The sequence below is a fragment of the Bubalus kerabau genome, chromosome 15, assembly GCF_029407905.1.
Source record: "Bubalus kerabau isolate K-KA32 ecotype Philippines breed swamp buffalo chromosome 15, PCC_UOA_SB_1v2, whole genome shotgun sequence".
Taxonomy (NCBI): Eukaryota; Metazoa; Chordata; class Mammalia; order Artiodactyla; family Bovidae; genus Bubalus; species Bubalus kerabau.
Window position 1 is genome coordinate 65,352,342 of NC_073638.1, and position 20,947 is coordinate 65,373,288.

At 50.7% G+C, this 20,947-nt stretch overlaps 1 protein-coding gene across 1 annotated transcript in view; it reads left to right on the plus strand.

Annotated features, from left to right (window-relative positions):
• Positions 1 to 18,529, plus strand: part of NAT10 (N-acetyltransferase 10) — a 38,166-nt gene extending 19,637 nt beyond the window's left edge. The window contains exons 13-29 of the mRNA XM_055549292.1: positions 2,376 to 2,500; positions 2,932 to 3,082; positions 3,363 to 3,459; positions 4,341 to 4,457; positions 5,325 to 5,426; positions 5,522 to 5,596; positions 6,159 to 6,275; positions 7,109 to 7,242; positions 7,410 to 7,458; positions 10,254 to 10,350; positions 10,436 to 10,546; positions 11,461 to 11,633; positions 12,148 to 12,267; positions 12,578 to 12,676; positions 13,041 to 13,114; positions 14,060 to 14,143; positions 17,726 to 18,529. Coding sequence (XP_055405267.1) covers positions 2,376 to 2,500; positions 2,932 to 3,082; positions 3,363 to 3,459; positions 4,341 to 4,457; positions 5,325 to 5,426; positions 5,522 to 5,596; positions 6,159 to 6,275; positions 7,109 to 7,242; positions 7,410 to 7,458; positions 10,254 to 10,350; positions 10,436 to 10,546; positions 11,461 to 11,633; positions 12,148 to 12,267; positions 12,578 to 12,676; positions 13,041 to 13,114; positions 14,060 to 14,143; positions 17,726 to 17,837 — 1,837 coding nt within the window. The 3' untranslated portion in view covers positions 17,838 to 18,529. The remainder of the gene's footprint in view (positions 1 to 2,375; positions 2,501 to 2,931; positions 3,083 to 3,362; positions 3,460 to 4,340; positions 4,458 to 5,324; positions 5,427 to 5,521; positions 5,597 to 6,158; positions 6,276 to 7,108; positions 7,243 to 7,409; positions 7,459 to 10,253; positions 10,351 to 10,435; positions 10,547 to 11,460; positions 11,634 to 12,147; positions 12,268 to 12,577; positions 12,677 to 13,040; positions 13,115 to 14,059; positions 14,144 to 17,725) is intronic.
• The last annotated feature ends 2,418 nt before the right edge of the window (positions 18,530 to 20,947 follow it).

Consider the following 20,947-nt stretch of genomic DNA (forward strand, 5'->3'; position numbering starts at 1 on the left):
TGGGCCTGGGTGGATAGGGCTGATACCTAAAGTTTGAGTCTTTGGGCCCGCTTCACTCTCTCATCGGCCTTCTCTTTTACCCCTTCATAGTAAACTATAGCTCCCTCTGGTGTGAGCTATAGCCCACCAGAACAGGCAACACCAGACTGAGGAATTTCATTACCCAGTTGATGAATGTCTCCTGTCTAGGTCTGACCAGGTTCTAGGGAGCACATGGATGGCAATACCAATGTCTTGGGCTTCCCAGGCTAGTGGTAAGAACCCACCTGCCAGTGCAGGAGACATAAGAGACTTAGGTTCAATCCCTGGGTTGGGAAGATTCCCTGGAGGAGGGCATGGGCAACCCACTCTAGTATTTTCGCCTGGAGAATCCCATGGACAGCGGAGCCTGGTGGGCTGCAGTCCATAGGGGCACAAAGAGTCGGACATGACCCGAGTGACTTAGCACACACACGCACCAATGTCTTATCCCCTAGAATTATGTGAAAATGTAGTATTAAAGTAACTGTGTAATTATCATAAGAAAGCAGACTCAAGAGCTTTTTCAAAATTTTGAAATATTTAGTTGTTTGCTATGGGAAAGTGAGAAGGGAAAGGTAAGCAAAAAGAAATCCAGTGATCTGACTCTCTAGAGATAGCTTGTTAGAATTTTGGTGTACATTTATTTTACTTTTTCATTTTGAATAAGAACATAAGCATAGTTTCCATAATGTTTTGCGTTTGCTTTTTCATGTAAAAATATACTGGGAATTCTTTGGTGGTTCAGTGGTTAGGAATCTGAACTTCCTCCGCTGGTGGCCTGGGTTTGATCCCTGGTCAAGGAGCCAAGATCCCACAAACTACACAGTGTGGCCAGAAAAAAAAAAATATACTGTGAAATCGTCCCAGGTCAACGTGTACTTGCCTTCATTGTTGATTTCTATATGGAGGTCACATTTTGAAGAAATGATTCTATATTTTAGATTTATTATTTGACTGCTTTACTTACACTGAAAATAGTTAAATAAGATGGATTTTACTTTTTCTGGTAACATCTTTATTGAGATATTATTCACACACTATACAATTTACTCATTTAAAGTGTGTAATTCAGTGATTTTTAGTATATTCATAGAGTTGTGCAGCCATCACGACAATTTAGAACATTTTCATTTTCCCGGAAAGAAACCCCATACCCTTTAATTATCATCCTCCAATTCCTTCCTTTTCCTCAGTTCTAGGGAATCACTAATCAACTTCCTATATGTATGGATTTGCCTAGTGTGAACTCTTGATATAAGTAGAATCTTTGAATATGTGGTCTTTTGTGATTCTAACCATAATGTTTGCAAGGTTCTTTCATGTAGCTTATATCAGTACTTCATTCCTTTTCTTGGCCAAGCAACATTCCGGTGTGTGTTTATGTACATCTTGTTTTTCCATTCGTCTGTTGATCATTTATTTCTCTCTTGGCTAGTACAGTGCTGCTGCGAACATTCACATGCAGGTTTTGTGTAGACACGTTTTCTATTCTCTTGAGGGTATACCTAGAAGTCAAACTAGTGGGTCAAATGGTAACTTTCTAACTGAAGAACTGCCAGCTTGTTTTCCAAAGCAACAGTACCATTTTACATTCCCACCAGTAGTGTGTAAGGGTTCCATATCTTTGCTAGTATTTGTATGACCTTTTTGACTGTAGCCGTCCTAGTGAGCATGAATGGTGGCTCGTGTGACCTTCCTTTGCGTGCCCCTCTTAGTTGGCTGATGTGGGGCGTCCTGTCATGTGCTTTTTGGCCACATGTATCTTCTTTGGAGAAGTATCTATTCAGGTCCTCTGTTCATTTTTCTAATTCAAAATTAGAAAAATTTTCTAGTTTATGTCCTCTTTCAAGGGAAAGTAGTCATGAAAAAAATTACTTAGATGGTGGCTTTGTTTAATCTTGATTTTTCCAAACTGGAAATGCTCTCTGTTCATCTTTCAAGCATGCAACTTCTCATTAATCGACCATTCATCTTTGTTCCAGTTCCATTATACTACAGGCTTTGTTCATGTCATCTTTTTGGTCTTTTAGTTCGTAGTACAGCCCTGTGAGCTGTGTACACTAGTCCCCTTTTGAGGAGGAGGCTGAGAGAGGTTGAGTTCCTGGCCCAGAGGTACTAAACGGACATGCCAGGACTTGAGCCCAGGCCTAGATGGCTCAGAGCTGAGCCACCATGCAGCCCAGCTTCCTTTGGGTGTGCACATGCCCTGCTGGAAGTTCAGAGGTGAAGGGCTGTTCTCAGCAAGCAGGAGTCTGGGGTTTCATCAGGTTGAGGACAGAGAACTACTTTCTCAGTCCCCTCCTGGAGAGGTGATTTGGCAGCTCGAGCCTAACTGCCTTTGCTTTTTCTCCTAGCTATGAGGGCACTGGCCGGTCCCTGTCCCTCAAGCTAATTCAGCAGCTCCGCCAACAGAGTGCCCAGAGCCAGGTCAGCACCACCGCTGAGAACAAGACCACGGCGACGGCCAGGCTGGCATCAGGTACCCCCAGAGCTCTGGATGGGCCTGCATTGCACAGCAAGTCACATCACACTTTTCCTGGATCCTTCCCCTCATGACATTATGGGTGATAGCAGACCTTCTGATGATCAGGCAGAGAGGCTGAGTCCCCAAGAGATGACGTTGCTTTTCTCTGAGGAACAGCAAACTAGTGAGCAGACGGGAGGCTGACCTGGGCTTCTGGTGACTGGATTCCTGTTTGTCACCATCTCGGGGCATTGGTTGCCTTCACGTAGTGAGACCTTTGGGGATTGGTGTCCAGACGAGTTGAACATCCACCGGAACAATTTAAAACCACTCAGTTTAAATTCTTGAGCCATATTTATGTGGGTACCACATGACAGAGATAAAGTAGAACATTTGCCTTGATCTCCTGGACAAAACGTATTTAGTCTTGTGTGTGTTTTGAACAGTGCGAACCCTGCATGAGGTTTCCCTGCAGGAGTCGATCCGATATGCCCCTGGGGACGCCGTGGAGAAGTGGCTGAATGACTTGCTGTGCCTGGATTGCCTCAACATCACTCGGATCGTCTCCGGCTGCCCCTTGCCTGAAGCATGTGAGCTGTATCCTCCTGGGTTCCATTCGTCCTGTGAAAGGGAGAGATGATGGGAGAGTTAAACTGAAGGTTCTGGCCCTTTGCCTCATAGGCTGCTGCTCTGGGAAGAGGAGAAGGTGGAATGTTCTTGATTTTCCTTCTCTTCCTTCCCTGCTATGTTTCTGCTTAGAACCAGGGCCTCCTCTTCCCAGGCTGAGGGAACCCACTTATCCAGGTTGTCCTTGGAAGTAGCGTGTCTTGTTTGGGGCTCTCTTTGATATGTTTTGGTTGCTTAACCTCAAATCCAGCTACTATGTTAATAGAGATACCCTCTTTTGCTACCATAAGGCCTCCGAGGTTTTCCTCCAACGGCTTATGGCTCTCTACGTGGCTTCTCATTACAAGGTAACTGAAACCAGCCCTCAAGTGGACTTCAGCAGTGAATTCCAGCTCTTGGCAGTGCCTTTTTACTTGACTTTTTTCATCTTGTGTTACCCAGTGGCTCAGGTGACCATTCCACTGGGACTAGAATGTCCTGATGTTGGCAGGGGCCGGGGGTTCTACTTCAGGGTTGCATTTCCCATTGTTCAGGCTTGTCTTTTGCTCCAGCTTTGTATACGGAGCATGGGATTTCTGCATGTAGCTCCTTGTGTGGTGGCTGGAGAGGGTGGTAAGTGTCGCCCATTTTAAAAGGGGTACTTATATTTCTTGCCACTTGGCTGAATGGATGGGCTGAGATGACATAGCATTTGTAATCTGGGGGGTGCTCTGTGACCTGAGACCGGCCTTACACCCCCCCGGCTATTTTCAGGGATCAGTGAGTGAGAATTTAGAATATTTGGAAGTCTTAAAAACTAAAAAGATAACATTGGAAGGGACACTTTGTGTGTGTCTAGGTAGCATTTTTATGAATAATAGCCTTTAATAGAAGGCTGAAGGGTTGGTGTTAGAAGCCCTGAGAGGTTTTCCTAAAATAGCAGCCTCTTATCAAGAGGACCTTCGCTTCCCAGCTGTGAGGTGCGTAGTGCTGACTAAGCAGTCCTCCGCCCCCGCTCTGCAGCCTCAGCGCGCGTGGTGAGGTGACTGCGAACATAGGAGGCGCGTCGCACTGAAGCCCTTATGGAGAGTGTCAGGCTGCCCAGCCGAGATGCTGGCATGTGCTTTCCTAGGCGTCAGCACTTCACTCGGCTTCGGGAAGGCAGTTCTCCAGTCGTGATTCTGGAGTAGCTGCTCGAATAAGGACGGGATGAGGAGTGGTTCTCACTGACCATGTTTGTGCTCCACAGAACTCTCCCAATGACCTTCAGATGCTTTCTGATGCCCCTGCTCACCATCTCTTCTGCCTCCTGCCTCCTGTGCCCCCCACCCAGAATGCCCTTCCAGAAGTGCTTGCCGTCATCCAGGTACAGAAGCTGAGGTGTCCTTGTGGCATCAATTTGGGAACCGCTTAGGCAGTCAAGGATTAGTGGCTCAGTAACGGGAGTGCAGAAGTAGAAGCTGTTGATTCCTGGGCTGGAGCCAAGTGACTGGGTGTATCCAGGCAGGCAGTTAGGGTGCAAAGGAAACCACCACCCTAACACACACCCAAAGCTTCACTGTTCACGGATGGCTGAAAGGCAGAACTGGCTTTGCATATTTTGACTTACAGCTCCTGAAACAGAACTTTGTTTTCCTGTCTATTTCAAAAGCAACCCATGGTACTTGTAAAATTAAAAGGCAGATTGGAAACATGTTTTTAGTGCCTGGCACGTATTTATGCATTTCTTTATTGTTTTTCTTATTCACAAACATGGGATCATAGTATTTGGCAATCTTTTTTTCCAACATGTCAAATATTCATAATTTGCATAATTTTTAAGGGTTATAGTTGTATTTCGTTATATGCACATACCGTGTTTAACTGTGTTTACCCATGCATGAGTCATTGTGAATTTGCACGGTTCTGTACAGAGCCATATGACCCTCCCGAGTCTTAATTGATGAGCTCACGTGTACACCGTGTGTGGAGACCCTCGTCTAGTGTGGTTTTGCTTTCTGGGCCAGGAGGATGTCAGTATTCTGCCTCCTTAGGTGACGGTGTCAGGATGCCCACAGGACATAGTAATGAAACTTCCCTTAGAAACAGATGAGTTGGTTACAGGGTTAAGTGTGAGCGGGAGTGGAAACAGCTGGTCTGGGCAGAGCAAGGGGAGGGCGCAGGTGAGGTTCTGTGGGTGGGCGCTCTACCTGGAGCCGGCCTCTCTCTCTGCACCATCCTGCTTTCCCTACAGGTGTGCCTTGAGGGGGAGATTTCTCGCCAGTCCATCTTGAACAGCCTGTCTCGGGGCAAGAAGGCTTCAGGTGACCTGATTCCATGGACCGTGTCAGAACAGGTGAAGTGCTTTCCCTGGTGTGTCTCGGGGGGCTAAGCTGGCGATGTTGGAGGCTGTCTTTGTTGCTAAGTTACTGGCTTGTGCCTCCCTCACAGTTCCAAGACCCAGACTTCGGCGGTCTCTCAGGTGGAAGGGTGGTTCGCATTGCTGTTCACCCGGATTATCAAGGGGTAACGTGTCCTCGTGCCTTCAAACCTGGTGCTATTATTAGTTGCAGGCGTGTTGCTGGCCGCTCAATGGGCCAGGTGTACTTGGTTGTTTAAATAGGAAGCTGCTCAAGGAGTAGCAGACCCAGGTGCTGTGGGCGGTTTGCCCAGGGCTGGATGGGCAGGCGGGATGGTTGTATATGGTTGCTCTTCCCTTTGTGAGGACAGAGAGCTGGGGAACCAGATCTTACTGTCATGACTGCCTGTCTTGGAAGTCTCCACTGAGGAGTTAGCTGGAGAGTCATCAGTTTGGGGCTGGCTGAGCCGTGGATCAGAAAGCGTGGCCGGCTGGCCTCCCACTTGGGTGGCAGATGGGCGGGCTAGATGGTACAAGAGCGAGGGTCTTGCTACATGAGGTCTTGAGGGTCTCTGCTTTGACCTTGTTGGGGGGTTTCATTGGTTCTCTTTGCCAAGGGCAGGGTGACCTGGAGTGAGGCTTTCTAGAAGCGGTACAGGGGTGCAGAAGTGCGTGGACACTGAGGACATCTCTGCTCCCCTCGCCCGTTTCCCTCGTGTGTGCTCACAGATGGGCTACGGCAGCCGAGCCCTGCAGCTGCTGCAGATGTACTACGAGGGCAGGTTCCCTTGTCTTGAGGAGAAGGTCCTGGAGACGTCGCAGGAGATTCACACCGTCAGCAGTGAGGTAAGCGTCTTCTGGCCGGGTTCCTGGCTCCTGGCAGAGACCAGGTTTCTCTCTGGGTCTTCGGGATCATCCTCAAGAGCAGTCTCGTGGTCTGGGCTACCATGGGCCACAGCAGCTGAGCTCCTCTCTGGCTTTGGAGATGCTTCTCTCTCTCCAGCTAACACTGAAACCGAGGCCCTCGGATCAGCGTCATCAGCCTCATCTGGAGACATGTTAAGTCTATCACCGCTGAATCGAGGCTCTGGGGCAGGACCCAGTAGTCTGGGTCTTCACAAGCCCCCAGGTGATGCTGATGCACTTTTGAGCTTGAAGCCCTAGCTCTGCAGTCTCCTCCCCTCAGTACTGAAGCCAGACGCAGGGAAGCTCTGTCTTTCTGGACATAACACTAGGAACTGGGGCGGCTTTTCATGTGGGTTCATTTGATTTTTCACAACGTGCCTGTTCAGGAGGTGGGGAGGGCTTCTATTTAAGGTCAGGCTCAGAGGTTTGTCACTTCCAAGACACTGCAGCCATCTGGTGGCAGACCTGCGTTGTCAGCCCATCTTGAGAACCCTGCCTCTATGTGTTCGGTGTTTCTAAACATGTGGCTGTTTCCTGAATTCTGGGTTCTGAGGAGTGTGATTCCAGGCTCGTCTAGGGGTTTGGGATTCTTGGGAATGATCACTGGGCTTAGTGGTGTGTTTCCATTTTTAAAACCATGGGAACAAACCTAGAAACCCGCCCCAGTTTTTGGTGTGTTCGTCCAGAGCCTGGTGTGGCTGGGGTGCTTGGGCATGTTGCTAACCTTCCTCCTCCTCTGCTGGGTGGACATGCCCTCCCCCGATGTCCGCCAGGCCGTCAGCTTGTTGGAAGAAGTCGTCACTCCCCGGAAGGACCTGCCTCCCTTACTTCTCAAGCTGAACGAGAGGCCTGCTGAACACCTGGACTACCTGGGGGTGTCCTACGGCCTGACCCCTAGGCTCCTCAAGTAAGTGTCCTCTGGGCCCTGGTGTCCTGAGAACTCGCGCTCTATGGGCTGTGGCTGTCTGTCTTGGGGCAACAGCCATCGAAGATTCCCCGTGGCCCTTCCCAGCCTTGTATGCCAGCCGCTCCCAGAAGGCACACATGGCGACCTGCTGTCTCGGTCTTTTGCAGGTTCTGGAAACGAGCTGGGTTTGTTCCTGTTTATCTGCGACAGACCCCGGTGAGTGAGGCATGTGGCAAAGAAGGGGCTGGCGACAGGTGTGTCCTTGCAGAGCCCTGGCTCCTCTGGCTGCGCTCTGAGCAGGCGCCCCTGTGCTGCCAGGAGGTTGGCTCTGATGGCCCAGGGCAGCCGGCCTCACTGAGACGCCACGTGGTCACACTCATTCCTGCCCCATCTCCGCCTCACGCAGTCGAGCGGCTTTGTGCTCGACTGAGATGCACAAGAGGTGCAGATGGACTTGTTCCCCTGGTTCTGGAATCCTGTCACTGGGGGCCTTCTCGAATATGTACTTTTTAAAAAAACAGGAAGGAAAGTGGTTTTAGCAGTGCTTGGGGTAAGTTGGTATCTGAAGGAGGGATGTGATTGTGTGGTCAACAGAGCCGTAGAGAATAAAGTGTTAAGCTGGGAGAGCTAGTGAGTCAGGTTATTAGAAAAAATATTTAGCACCTGTGGTGAATCAGGCTGTGAGTAAGATAAGCCAGGAAAGCTTGTTTTCTGATGAGTGGAAATTGGCAGCATGAAGTGAGCAAGCAAGAAATGCTCAGGTGGCGATGGCGTGGTCAGTGGCCAGGCTTCCGGGGTGACCTTTCACACTGCAGCCTGAACGGCCAGAGAGGGCCAGCCGTGTGACAGCCCTGCCCGCAGAGAAGAGCATTTCCAAGCAGAGGGCACAGCAAATGTGAGGACCTGAGGTGGAAAGGACATGGGTGATTTGAAGGAGATACAAGGCCGGTGTGGCTGGAGGACCCTTGAAAGGATGGTGGTTCATGGTCCCTGTTCTGGTGGAGGGAGGGGTTAGAGGGAAGGTTCTGGGGCTGCCATGTGGACACTGGACCACAGTTGAGGCGGGGAGATGAGCGGATGAGAGGGGTGGCGTGGCTCGGGGGGACATAGGGGAGAGAAGGGGCCAGATGCCAGGGGTGTTTGGAAGGTGAACTGAGTAAGAGTCGAAGGGTGGAGATGTGGAAGATGAGTGAACAGAAGGCTTGAGGGTAGTGCTTTGATTTTTGGCTTGAGACACTGGGTGTTGGAAGTGCTGTTTGCTGACATAAGACTCAATGGGGAGGACCAGATTTGGAGGTGGAAGTGAGAACTGTTTTGGGGTCTAATAAGACCTCCAAGTGGACATAGGGAATAGGCTGTTGACCACAGGAATCTGGAATTTGAAGAAGAGGCTAGGCCTGGAGACAGAGATTTGAGTCATCAGTGTGTTCTTAATAGAATATACTCCTGGATAAAGGATCTTGGAGGGGGTCAGTGTCTGTTTTCTTCACAGCTGTAGCCCCAGCGCTTAACAGCATCTGCTGTGTATAGTGTGCGTTCAGTACATACTTTTGTTCAGTGAGTAAGTTTTTAAAGCTGTTGAAAATAGGGGCTGAGAATAAAGGTGAGTCCTTGGACGTTCCAGCATTTAGAGGAATGAGTTGGAAAATACATCAAGGTGGGGGGCTGAGGAGGAAGAGCTGTGATCTGTAGGAGAAGGGCAGGGTCTGTGGCTTAAGGAAGGGGAGTCATTGCCCTCAAGACAATGAATAAGTTGAGGACATTTGACCAGTGGACTCGGGCACTGGTGGTTGGAGTGAAGGTGGCTTCTGTGGAGGGGTTACCCTGACAGGAGAAGAGAAGGAGGGGAGGAGATAGACTGAATAGGTGGTTCCTACACGAGGCAGAGGGGCCAGAGGAATAGGTCGCTGGAGGGAGATTGGAGTTGGGGTGGGCTCGTCAGCCGGGAGATTCCAAACATGCTCGTCGGCTGCAGGCGGTGGTCCTGCAGAGCTCATGCAGACACAGGTGAGGGGGCTGATGACAGGACTGCAGGCCCGGAAGAGGCCGGAGGGCAGGAGAGGGGCCAGCGCATCCCCCACAATTGGAGGGCAGTGAAGAGTGTGGGCACAGTGGGCATAGGGCGGCTGGTGGAGGTCGTGCCAGGAGGGTGACGTTTTCTTGATTGCTGTGTTTGGCCGGAGAGGGGAGGCCAGCAGCTCAGAGGGAGTGTGGGAGGTGTGGTTTTGGAGAGCTCAAGGTCAGTATCCAAGGGAGATGCTCATTTGAGAGTTCAGAGCTGGACTGGTGAGGAACACGGGGTGTGGCTGCTTCCACGGGGCAGGGGCGGCTGTGGAGGGGCTGGGTCCTCATCAGCGAGGCTGGTCGAGGCTGGGGCGTGCCTTGGCCGTCGACTGCAGGGAGCACACAGGAGCCAGCAAGTCCAGCACAGTCCGCGGTGCGTGCCTGTGTTCTGGTGCCGTGCCCTGCTTGTTTGTGACTTGGTGGTGGCGTTTTGTTACTTGAATGCCCTTCAGTTGAAATCCGTTAGATATTTTTATGGTGTTGGGCTGTGTGGTGGTTGTGTAGTAAAAAATCTTAAAACCTGTGGCCACTGTTTTAGAACCTAAAGGAGCCTGCCCCGTAAACCTGTTGCCAGCATGAGAGCCCTCGCCGTGCTGTTTGCTGGCCATGGAGTCTTTGCTGTGAGCGCCCAAAACATGTTGACTGGGTCATGTGGTGTTTAAGCTGTAATGCCTCTCGGCTCATAGTCTGACCTGGTGTGAGCCAGGGGCTCACAGCAGAAGGCATGCTCTGAAGGTTTGAGCAGCTTTGCTCCATCGCGGGGGCCACCAGGACAGAGTAGCCTCTGGAAGCTGTCATGTAGGCAGTGGGCCCTGCGAGAATGAGGGCGAAGCCGCCCCTCCCTCTGGGGAGGAAGCAAGGGTCCGTAGAGCGTACTTATCCATGCGCGTTGACAGGGGCTTCATAAAAGGGGGCCTTGGTGCCAGTCAGGGATCTGTGTTCCCCAGAATGACCTGACCGGAGAGCACTCGTGCATCATGCTGAAGACACTGATGGACGAGGAGGAGGCAGACCAGGGCGCCTGGCTCTCCGCCTTTTGGAAAGGTGAGTGGGGAGTGGACACAGGGAGCAGCCAGGTGACGGGCCCCGGGCTCTGCAGACCTCTGACTCCATCTGGTTGGACCCACAGATTTCCGAAGGCGGTTCCTAGCCCTGCTGTCTTACCAGTTCAGCACCTTCTCTCCTCCCCTGGCTTTGAACATCCTTCAGAACAGAAACATCGGGAAACCTGTGCAGCCGGGTGAGCTGGCTGGGCGGCTGGAGGGGCTTGGTCGTGCGGAACATATGGGAGGCGGGTGTGTGGTCCAGGACGCGGGCTAGACTAGGCTTGGAGAGACCAGCTGCAGGCCTGTATCCCCCGCCGCCACCTCCACTTAGCAGTCCTTGCCCCATCCCAGGGCCTCTGTCATGCGCTGTGCCTGTCATCCCCACGACAGGACTAGAGGCACGTGTGACTTGGCTTCAGAGACATATGTAAGGCCTGCAGCTAGTCAGTTCTGGAACCTGTTCTAAATTCCATGAGCTAGGGCAACTAGCTCGATTCTGAGGCTCCATTTCCTCATTCATGAAATTGTAATAAGAATCTGCTGCCAACCTTCTGTAGCCAACACACAGAAGTGCTTTGGGCACACAGATTCTGTTTGAATACTTAAAATATAAAAAAGGTGTAAAGGATCATTAGTGCTAACAGCTGTGGGGATTTTTCCCCCTGTTGGTTGTTATGTTAATGTGTGTCTCTTTTGGAATCAATTATATTTGGGTGGAAAAATCTATTTCTGGAGCTGGGGGTGGGAGCCTGTGTGCTGCCTGCGAAGCTGGGTCCTGAAGAGAAGTGACTAAGTGGGGAAAATGCTGGGGTCCTCTAACCCCAGGGCACTGATGCTCAGAGTCCCATGCCAACACGAGGGTCACACACCACCCACCCCCGTCACACAGCCCGGACTGCCTCCCCTCTGCATGAGGAGGTCAGGGCTGCCTGAGGCGGGGTGTTGTATGGGTGGGCAGGCACTTGCGGGTGGTCCTCCCCTGCTCTGGCTGAAGACTAGTGGAGAAACAGCTGCTGAGTGCCACCCGGGGACCCTTGTGCGTTCCATGTGGGAATTCCGGCAAGGGTGTCAGGCTGCCCTGACCCGTCTGGCTCTGTTGCATGTCCAGCCCTACGCCGGGAGGAGCTGGAAGCACTCTTCCTCCCCTACGATCTGAAGAGGCTGGAGATGTATTCACGGAACATGGTTGACTATCACCTCATCATGGACATGATCCCAGCCATTTCCCGGCTGTATTTCCTGAACCAGCTGGGGGACCTGGCCCTGTCTGCGGCCCAGTCGGTAGGTTACCCGCTGCTCGTGTGCTGGCTTTGTGGAGCAGTTTATATGCTGGGAGTTGATCGGCTGCTATGACATAACTTTGGGCATTTAGTTCTTCGTGGTTCTGATAGCATTTACTTCTTCATGGTTCTGATGAGGGGGTAGCGGTCCCCTTTTGCAGGTAGGGGACCCTTGGGCTCTCCAGTCAAGCCATGCACCCAGAAAAACAGTTAGTAGAAGAGCTGCTGTCTGAATCCACATTCTTCTACCCCACCATCTGCCTCGATTCTTTCTCTGCTTATCAGAGGTCCAGGAGCACCCTGTATAGTCACACAGCTATGAAGCGGCTGTTTGCCGGGATAAGAAGTTAGTCTGGGGATTTCAGGAGGAAGGCGTGCTTCCTGGTAGATGAGCGGGAAGATTTCCTAGTGCCAGTCGACGTTTTGACCAAGGGAGAGTAACTCTGGTTCTCGGTGCCATTTTAACGGATAAAAGCCTGTTCTGGCAGCCACTCCAACAGATTTCCTGTCCCCAGGCTCTTCTCTTGGGGATTGGCCTGCAGCACAAGTCTGTGGACCAGCTGGAAAAGGAGATCGAGCTGCCCTCGGGCCAATTGATGGGACTTTTCAACCGGATCATCCGCAAGGTTGTGAAGGTAACCTCAGCCAAGGGCAGGGTTTTGGCCCATTTTCTGCCCAAAGATGCAGAAATGTTAACATTTGGTTCTGATTGCCTCGGATCTTCTCTCTCTCACACACACGCAGAAATGGGGGGCTTCAGCTGTAACATTCTCTCCCAGAGGCACCCCTGATTGGAGTGTACCTTGTCTCCACTCTGTTTTCCTGCTCCCCCACGAGTGCATGGACTCCTAAACCACGCGGAGTGTGTGCTAAATGGTTTAGTAACTAGTGGCTGGGTCTCGGCTGCTCCTTCATCTTCTGCTTCTCGGCCTTGGTCTTTTGTAGCTGTTTAATGAAGTGCAGGAGAAGGCCATCGAGGAGCAGATGGTGGCAGTGAAGGATGTGGTTATGGAGCCCACGATGAAGACGCTGAGCGACGACCTGGTACAAACACCGAACCTCCTCTCTCTGCCCTGGAGGAAGAGCCCTCGGCACTGGCCCGGCTCAGGGGCGCTGGGGTCCTAGGGGTGTGAGGAGCGCAGTCCTCAAGTTTCCCTGCCTTTGTATGTGCTCCCCGCCCTGGACAAGGCCTCCCGCTGAGTGTGTGTGAGAGCCGGCAGTCAGGCCACTTCTGTTGCGATACTTGTTTGTCCTTTTAGATTTTTCAGAAGGCACGTTTTAACGTTCGTGTACACTTCAGTAAGAGCTTCCTCGGCAGGGGTGGGAGGTGGTGCACGTGGTGAAGGAGAGGTGTGATGGTGTTCCTCCCCCTCACCTCTGATTATCCCCTGCCTGACTCTGACCACAGGATGAAGCGGCCAAGGAGTTTCAGGAGAAACACAGGAAAGAAGTGGGGAAGCTGAAGGACATGGACCTCTCTCAGTAAGGCCCCTCGGCTGCTTGCGGGAAGCACAGAGACTCTGCTCCTTTCTTCTGATTCACATCCTGGGTGCCCCGGAAGTTGTGTTTCATGGGATTGTTCTTAGAAGCACTAATAGCTAAAAACCTCCCCATTCACTATTTGCATAATTTTGAAAGATTTGTTTTCCCCATATCTGCTCTGCCACTTTGTAAGTCACGACTTGCAAATGGTGTTGTGTCCCAGGCCCCTTAGGGGAGGGGGCTGCTGATCCATAAGCACCCACTTTCAGTGGCTACTTTTTAATACTTGGCTTTTGATGTGAATTTGAAGAAAGGGTTCTATGGCCAACATTCCAACAAAACTCCCTTGTTCTCCAGCCTTCTATGCCCTGGAAGTTACAGCTCTTTTTGAGCTTCAGCTACAATGGTGGTGTCTGCCCCATAGATTGTGAATAATGCTCCAGAATTGGGTAGCCTCTGAGCCTTTTTGACCCTTAGTCCTGTTGCTGGGTCATTAGGGATGGTGGTTGGACATCAAATGGAGGCAGCCTGGAGGTCCGAGAGCAGGGTATTGAGCTTTGCCCTTGGCTTTGCAGCATCAGACCCTTGACTTGCCAGGACTGCTAGATCCCAGAGGTGGGGGGGGCAAGGCGCAGTCCAGGGGCTTGTGGGCTGTGGAGGTGGGGGCGAGCAGGGAGATTGTGGGGGTGATAGGAGGCTTCTCCTGGATGGTTGCTGAGTCAGCTAGAAGTCGGGTGGCTGCCTTCCGTGCCCATGACCCCTGCTGGCCCTGCTTGCTCCGGTGACGTTCCCGTCCCCTGCTCTCTGATGTACAGACGCTGGCATATTTCAGCCTGGCTTTCATGGCAGGACATGTGTGATGAGAACGTCACCACCCTCTTACTTTCTTTTAAGCTGTCTTTTCTTCCTTTGAGCAGGCTTTGATATTTCCTTTTACTTTTTTAGATATGTAATCCGTGGGGATGATGAAGAATGGAATGAAGTTTTGAACAAAGCTGGGCAGAATGCATCAATCGTCAGCCTGAAAAGGTGAGGGCCCGGCATCCACCAGGCAGGGGAGGCCTTCTGGCCTTCTCTCTGCTTCCCTAGTAGCTTTCACTTGGGAAAGGAGGCTGGAGCAGGTGCTTTGAGGAGTCACTGTTCTCTCCTTTGAGGGTTGCTCCTTTTGTATCGTATGTCCTACTGATCAGTTGGAGGCTTGGATCTCTGCGTCCCTCATGTTCCTAGACAGTCAGGGAGCTGGGCTTGAACAGCCCTGGAGTTGCTGCTGACTGAGCACTTCCTGGGGGCTTTAATGCTGCTTTCCCTTCATGCTCAGGACAGCAGAGGTGGCTTTGTTCTTACATCACTGCTTTTCTTGTATTGAAGTGTAATTGACTTGCAGCATTGCTGTACCGCAGTGAAATGACTCGGTTATACACACATGTACTTTTCATGTTCTTTTCCGTTCTGGCTCGTCACAGGATGTCGACTGTAGTTCCCTGTGCTGTATAGTGGGACCTTACTTATCCATTCTGTATGAACCAGTTCGCACCTGCTAATCCCAGGCTCCCACGCCATCCCTCTCCTGCCTCCCTCCCCCTTGGCAACCGCAAGTCTGTTCTGTTTCTGTGACTGTCTCAGAGAGAGGTTCATTTGCGTCACATTTTAGATTCCAGATATCAGTGATGTCATATGGTATTTGTCGTTCTTCTGACTTACTTCACTTAGTATGATAATCTCTGGTTGCATCCATGTTGCTGCAAATGGCATTATTCCATTCTCTCTGTGGCTGAGTTACTTCATTGTGGATGCGTACCGCATCTTCTCTACCCACTCATCTCTCAGTGGGCATGTAGCTGCTTCCAGATCTCGGCTGTTGTGAGTAGTGCTGCTGTATACATAGAGGTGCATATACGTTTTTGAATTGTAGTTTTATCTAGCTATATACCCAGGAGTGGGATTGCTGCATCATTTGGTAATTTTTAATTTGCCGAGGAACCTCCATGCTGGTTTCCGTTGTTGTTCAGTCCGTCTCTTTGCGACCCCATGGACTGCAGCACTCGAGCCTTCCCTGTCTTTCGTCATCTGGTGGAGTTTGCTCAGATTCATGTCCATTGAGTCCGTGATGCCATCCAATCATCTCATCCTGTTTTCCATATTGATTGCACTAACTCACATTCCCACCAACAGTGTAGGAGGGTTCTCTCTCCACATTCGCTCCGGCATTTGTTAATTGTAGACTTTTTAATGATGGCCCTTCTGACCAGCATGAGGTAGTACCTCTGTGCTTTTGACTCGCGTTTCTCGAATACTTGGCAGTGTTGGGCATACTTTCGTGTGTCTGTTGGCCATTTGTACTTCGTCTTTGGAGAAGGGTCTCTAGGTCTTCTGCCCATTTTTTGTTTTGTTTTGGTTTTTTTAAATTGAGCTATATGAACTGTTTGTATATTTTGGAAATGGAAATTAAACCCTGGTTGATTGCATCATTTGCAAATTTTTCTCCTATTCTGTAGGTTTCTTTTTGTTTATGGTTTCCTTTGCTGTGTGAAAGCTTGTAAGTGCGATTAGATCCCATTTATTTATTTTTGTTTTTATTTCTATTTGGGAGACTAACCTATGAAAACATTGGTATGATATTTGTCACAATGTTTTGCCCATGTTCTCTTCTAGGAGTTTTATGCTTATATCAGTGCTTTAAAGATGAAGTAATAACCAAGGCTCTCTGGTGTTAAGTGGCCTCCCAAGAAGCATATAACTAGTAAGAGATAAAGCCAGAATCAGGACCAGGTCTTTCCACTGCAAAGCCCGTAGTTTTACCTGCTGTACTCTCCTGCCTCTAAGCCAGTGGTTCTCAACGTTTTGCGTTGTAGACCCCAAATGGCTTTTGTGCATGTTGGTTGTATCAATATTTCCCATTTTAGAAATGAAATACTGAGAAGTTTAAAAAAAAGTTTTCTCATTCAAAATTAACAGTCATGGACTCATTATGGGTTTAAAATTTTTTTTTAAATAATCTTTTCATAAGAATTTCAGTGAGAAGAGTGGGAATGTTTTACATTTATGTTTTTCCAAATCTCTTTAATATTTGGGAAACTAGAAAGCAGCTGGATTCTCTAGTCTGCTTCTGCCTTCAATCTGCTGTGCTATCATACGGCTGGTAGCCTCTGCACGTTATGTATTAGGATTGTCTTGAAAATAGTTTTGACTTTGGGGCCCACCTGGAGGGATCTTGGGGAGCTCCAGGACTCCCTGGACTGCTTTTTGATAAACCTTTGCCCCAGCTACTTCTCTGCGGAGCCATATGTCTGAGGATGGAGTAGTTCCGTGGGCCAGAACCTTCGCTGGAGTTTCCCTGGGGAGCACGTGAGGCCTCCCCTGCCCTGGGCCTCTGGAGGTGAGGCTTCCAGGGTTGGCTTGGGGGTTCGTGGAGAGGGTGCGTTGTTGGCATTGCCATCAACAGGGTCCGCTGAAGAGTTTATTTGGAAAGAGGACATCTTGTGACTCTAGGAGCCATAGACCCCCCAAATCAGGATATCCTCTTCTGCCATCTCCATGAATCACTGTGCTGCCTGGAAGCTTCCACCGTCAGTGCTGGCCTTGTTTTCCTGATGGTCTCTGTTGTGGCACAAAAGCCCACTGTCGGTGCGTCCTAATTTCTGGCTTGGATGAAAAAGCAGACGTGGCCCAGGGCTGATGGTGGCTGCCGCCTCGACTGTGGTGGCTTTGGAGTGAGGCTGGCTGAGCACGCGGTGTCTGACAGCCTAGTCCCGTGCTCCGCCTCTCCTGCCTCTGGGTCGGCTGTCACTGCCTGGAAGAGCCTTCCGCATTACTATCCAGCCTGTGCGGCTGTTCGTGCATCCACGGTTCAGTGTTGACGTCAAAGCTTGTGCTTTTGGAGGTGAAAACGCTGACTGTCATTATGTATGCATCTGAGGCATCTTTTCTTTGTTTTATTAGCAGTGATTTCATTCAGGTGATGTTAATGGTCTCCGGACAGAATTGTTCATCCTCTTCTTCTAAGGAGGTGTTTGTTTCCAGGGCAGAATGAGACTGGAGAGAAATTTGTAACCTGTAACCTGTCAGGAAGGTGGCCGTTTCTAGCCATTCTCTTGTTAATCTGTCAGCGAGGACCAGTAGCCAGCTGAAGTGTGTCCCTATGCCTTTGGGTTTTCTTCTCACGTAGGAGAGGTTAACAGCACATCAAGAAGAACTGTATGGCTTTTCTGGGAATTTCATGCTCTGTATTATATTGGGGACTGTCCTCACGGTCACTGGGATAATATGGCTGGTTTCCAGGGTAATCCTCAGTGGTAATTGATGGGAATGAATTTTTCTTGTGATGCCTTGGATTTTTCTTAAGTTTTAGGAGGGGAAATTTCAGGAGTTCAGGTGTAGGTTTTTTCCCCTCCACAGACTAAGCCTGGTTAGGGCGGGAACTGGGTTGGTGCGTTGTGTCCTCAGCCCCCAGCACAGCGCCCCGTAGGCCTGCAGAGAACATGTCTGTGTAACTGCACATTCTTACATCAAGTTTCAGATGACGGAAACCCTTTTTCAGACAAAGCAGAGCAATCTGAAAGAGGTAACAGATCCAGCCTGTTTTTCTTTCGACTCTTGTTTTTTCTTTTCTAGTGACAAGAAAAGGAAGCCGGAGGCCAAACAAGAACCCAAACAGAACAAAAAGTTGAAGAAAAACAGAGATATGAAGAACAAAAAAGATATGAAACTGAAGCGGAAGAAATAGTGGAGAGACACTTGGGCGTCGGCGGCTGACTCGTAAGGAAATACCCTGACTTGCGGGACTGAGTGGCAGCTGACTGGACTATTAAAAGCAACAGGATCCCCAGGAAACCCAGGAGCTGGCCAGGAATTCAGTCTGTGGGCTGAACATGGCTTAAGGCAGAGTCGCTTCCGAGGGGGTCTGCTTAGAGCTCGACGGTTGGCACACCGTCCGTGCCGTCTCTCTTCCCCCCAGTCCAGGCCTGCCTTTCCCATGCGTTCATATTTCGCTTTGGGCCCAGCTTTCTCCATTCCTTCCTGCACGTGTTGAAGCCGTGCTGGCTCTCGTCTCTTCTCAAGCATCAAGTACATGGCTGTCTGGAGACCCCAGAGGCGGTGGGGGGAGCATCAAGGCCTGTCGTCATGAACTTGCCCAGGCTCCCTGAAGCCTGGAGTCCCAGGAGCTCTAGTCTAGCCGTATGGCCGTGTCAGCCACGTTTAAGCACCGGGACCCACACTGCCATGTTCCGACCCTTTCCTCCCCCAGCAGTGACCCAGAAAAGCTTGACTTCTCAACTTAGGGAACGATATGATATCTGAGTCCTGGAAACCTGTTATTTCATCCATTTGGGGAAAAAATGTTGGGAAAGACCCTTTTGCTAGCATGGATGAGGGGAGATAGAGAATCTATTTTTAATAAATAACATCCTAGAAAGACCAGCGGCCTGTGTGCTCGTCAACTGCACCTAAATGGGAGTTGACTTTGCCCGTTTCTTCTGGTAGATCTTGGCTGCAGGTGCACTTGGGAGGGTGCCGGCATCGAGGCTCAGGGTGGCTGGGGCTTACCAAGCTGGGAGCCTGTGGGAGAATTGGCCGCGCTGACCCGTGCTTCCTGTGGTCATTCCGTAGGGCTTGGTGCGGCACCTGGAAGCCAGCCAGAGGGGCCTCTCTTCATCGCTAGCTCCTGTCAGGTCATTTGGTTCCCTCGTTTCTTGTGGACAGGAGTGCGGTGGCTTCATGTGTACTTTGGAATGTTTGGTATCTATTTTCCAGTCCTAAATCCGATACCATTGTTACTGAAACCTGGACCCTGCCATCCTTGACCAGGGATCGAACCCGGGCCCTCGGCAGTGGAAGCTTGGAGTCCTAACCACTGGAGCACCATGGAACTCCCCCTCTGCTGATTCTGTACAGTCGTTCCCTATTCATGTCACCAAGTGCAGGGAGAGTTCAGAGTGGAAGTTGGCTCCGACGTGCTCTGGTTCTGATCTACCTTTCTCCTCGCCTCTGCGTGTGAGTTGCTGGTCATTTTTCCGAGTTCCCTGAGTCAAATTTCAGCTTCTGTATTTTTTATTTTTATCTAAAAAATTCCTGCGGTGGCCTTGGTTACTGTTCCTCCTTGGTTTTTCATAGACTTTAAAAGGACTGTCTTCTGTGAATCCAAATAGATCCTTTCCTCAGCCCTGGTAGGTTATCTGGTTCCTAGAAGTCTAGTCTGTGGACAGGGAAGGAAGAGAGGAGCTTCTGGAGCAAAGAGGATTAAATGTGCAGCTCCCAGGACAGATGGCCACAGGGAGGAGAGCAGATTCTGACCGCCTGTGCCTGGGACCACCATGCCCTCTCCCTACAGGAAAGTTCAATGAGATGAAAAAATTTTTTGATCCATTTTTCTCAGGTGAGTGCCTGAGCCTGCCTTTTAGAGAGGATTTTTTAAAAACTTAATTTCTTTGGCTGTGCTGGGTCCTTGCAGTGAGTGCTTTCCTCTAGTTGTACAAGGGCTGCTCATTGCAGTGGCGTCTCTCGTTGCGGAGCTCAGGCTCGAGGCGTGTGAGCTTTTAGTCTCCCGGGCTCGAGAAGAGCAGATTCAGTAGTTGTGATGCATGGGCTTAGTTGTTTCGCAGCATGTGGGATCTTCCCAGATCAGAGATTGAACCCACGTCTTCTGTGTTGGTGGGTGGATTCTTTACCATGGAGCCACAAGGGAAGCCCATCAAAGAGGGTTTTCTTAAAGAGAGTGGCTAAAATGCAGGCACAGCCCAAAACGATCTGAGCTGGCTGGTGTGTGAAAACCTCTCCAGCCGCATCATCTTACAGGTGCAGGACCCAGGTTGGCCTAGTCCTGGCTCAGCACCTCTAGCGTCAAAGCCTGTCCTCTGCTCTTCCGTGGACTCGCTCTAGCCTTGATGCTGGCTCTGCCTGGCCCTTGCTGTGACCTGGAGCACACTTCTTCCACCCAGGTCCACATGTGTGTAAACTGCAGGTGGTAATGACAGCACCTCCCTGGAAGGGCTGCGGTGAGGAGCAGGCGTTCACCACGGCTCTCTGTGTTCTGTGGCACGTGTAACCCGGGGGAGCTGCTCTGTTACCGACAAGCACTACGATGGACTGAATGAGGCCGGGCTTTGTTCTAAAACCACAGCCTGTGCTCTGGCCTTTCTCTGTGCGCATGAAAAGGAAGTGAGCATTCCACCTACTGTGTACAGTCTTGGTGCTTATGTGCAAAGTGTGTGTTCCTGAACAGGCCTCTGCCCTTGGTGGTTGTGATCTTGGGTTCTCCTCCAAACCTGAAAAAGCACGCCTCCCCCAGACCTCACCATCTGGCCTCCAGACAGAGTGACATCTGTAAAGCTCGCTGTCTCAGGAAATCTCACTTGCAAAATGAATTCAGATAGGCCGCCGATGAATGCTGTCACCAGGCTGAGGAAGGGCCCGAAAAAGCCTGAACAAAGAAGATTCCTCAATGGTCTCATCCCCCCGCCACTCCGCCGAGCCGCAAGGGGGCCGGTGCTGGCCCGCTTCAGTGCTTCCACTGCTCATCTGTCCCCCACAGTCCCAGAGGACCCCCGAGTGACCAGGAGTGACACAAAGGGGGCTGCTGAGGCTGGGGGAGGGGAGGAGAGGAGTGACCGTCACCTTGGATAAATGTAGGCTCATTATCTGAGGCCATCACACCAGCCGCCAGTCCCCTGGCCCGGAGAGGGTGGGACTGGCCTCCCTGGGGCCTGAATAGGCGACTCCAGACGCTGCCCTCCATTCTCTAAACAACTGGTGAAAGCCGAAAGGTGTGAGATTCTGCAGAAGGCAGGGGGTGGCGGGAGAGGGAGATGCTGAGGTTTTTCTTGGGCTTTCAGTGGT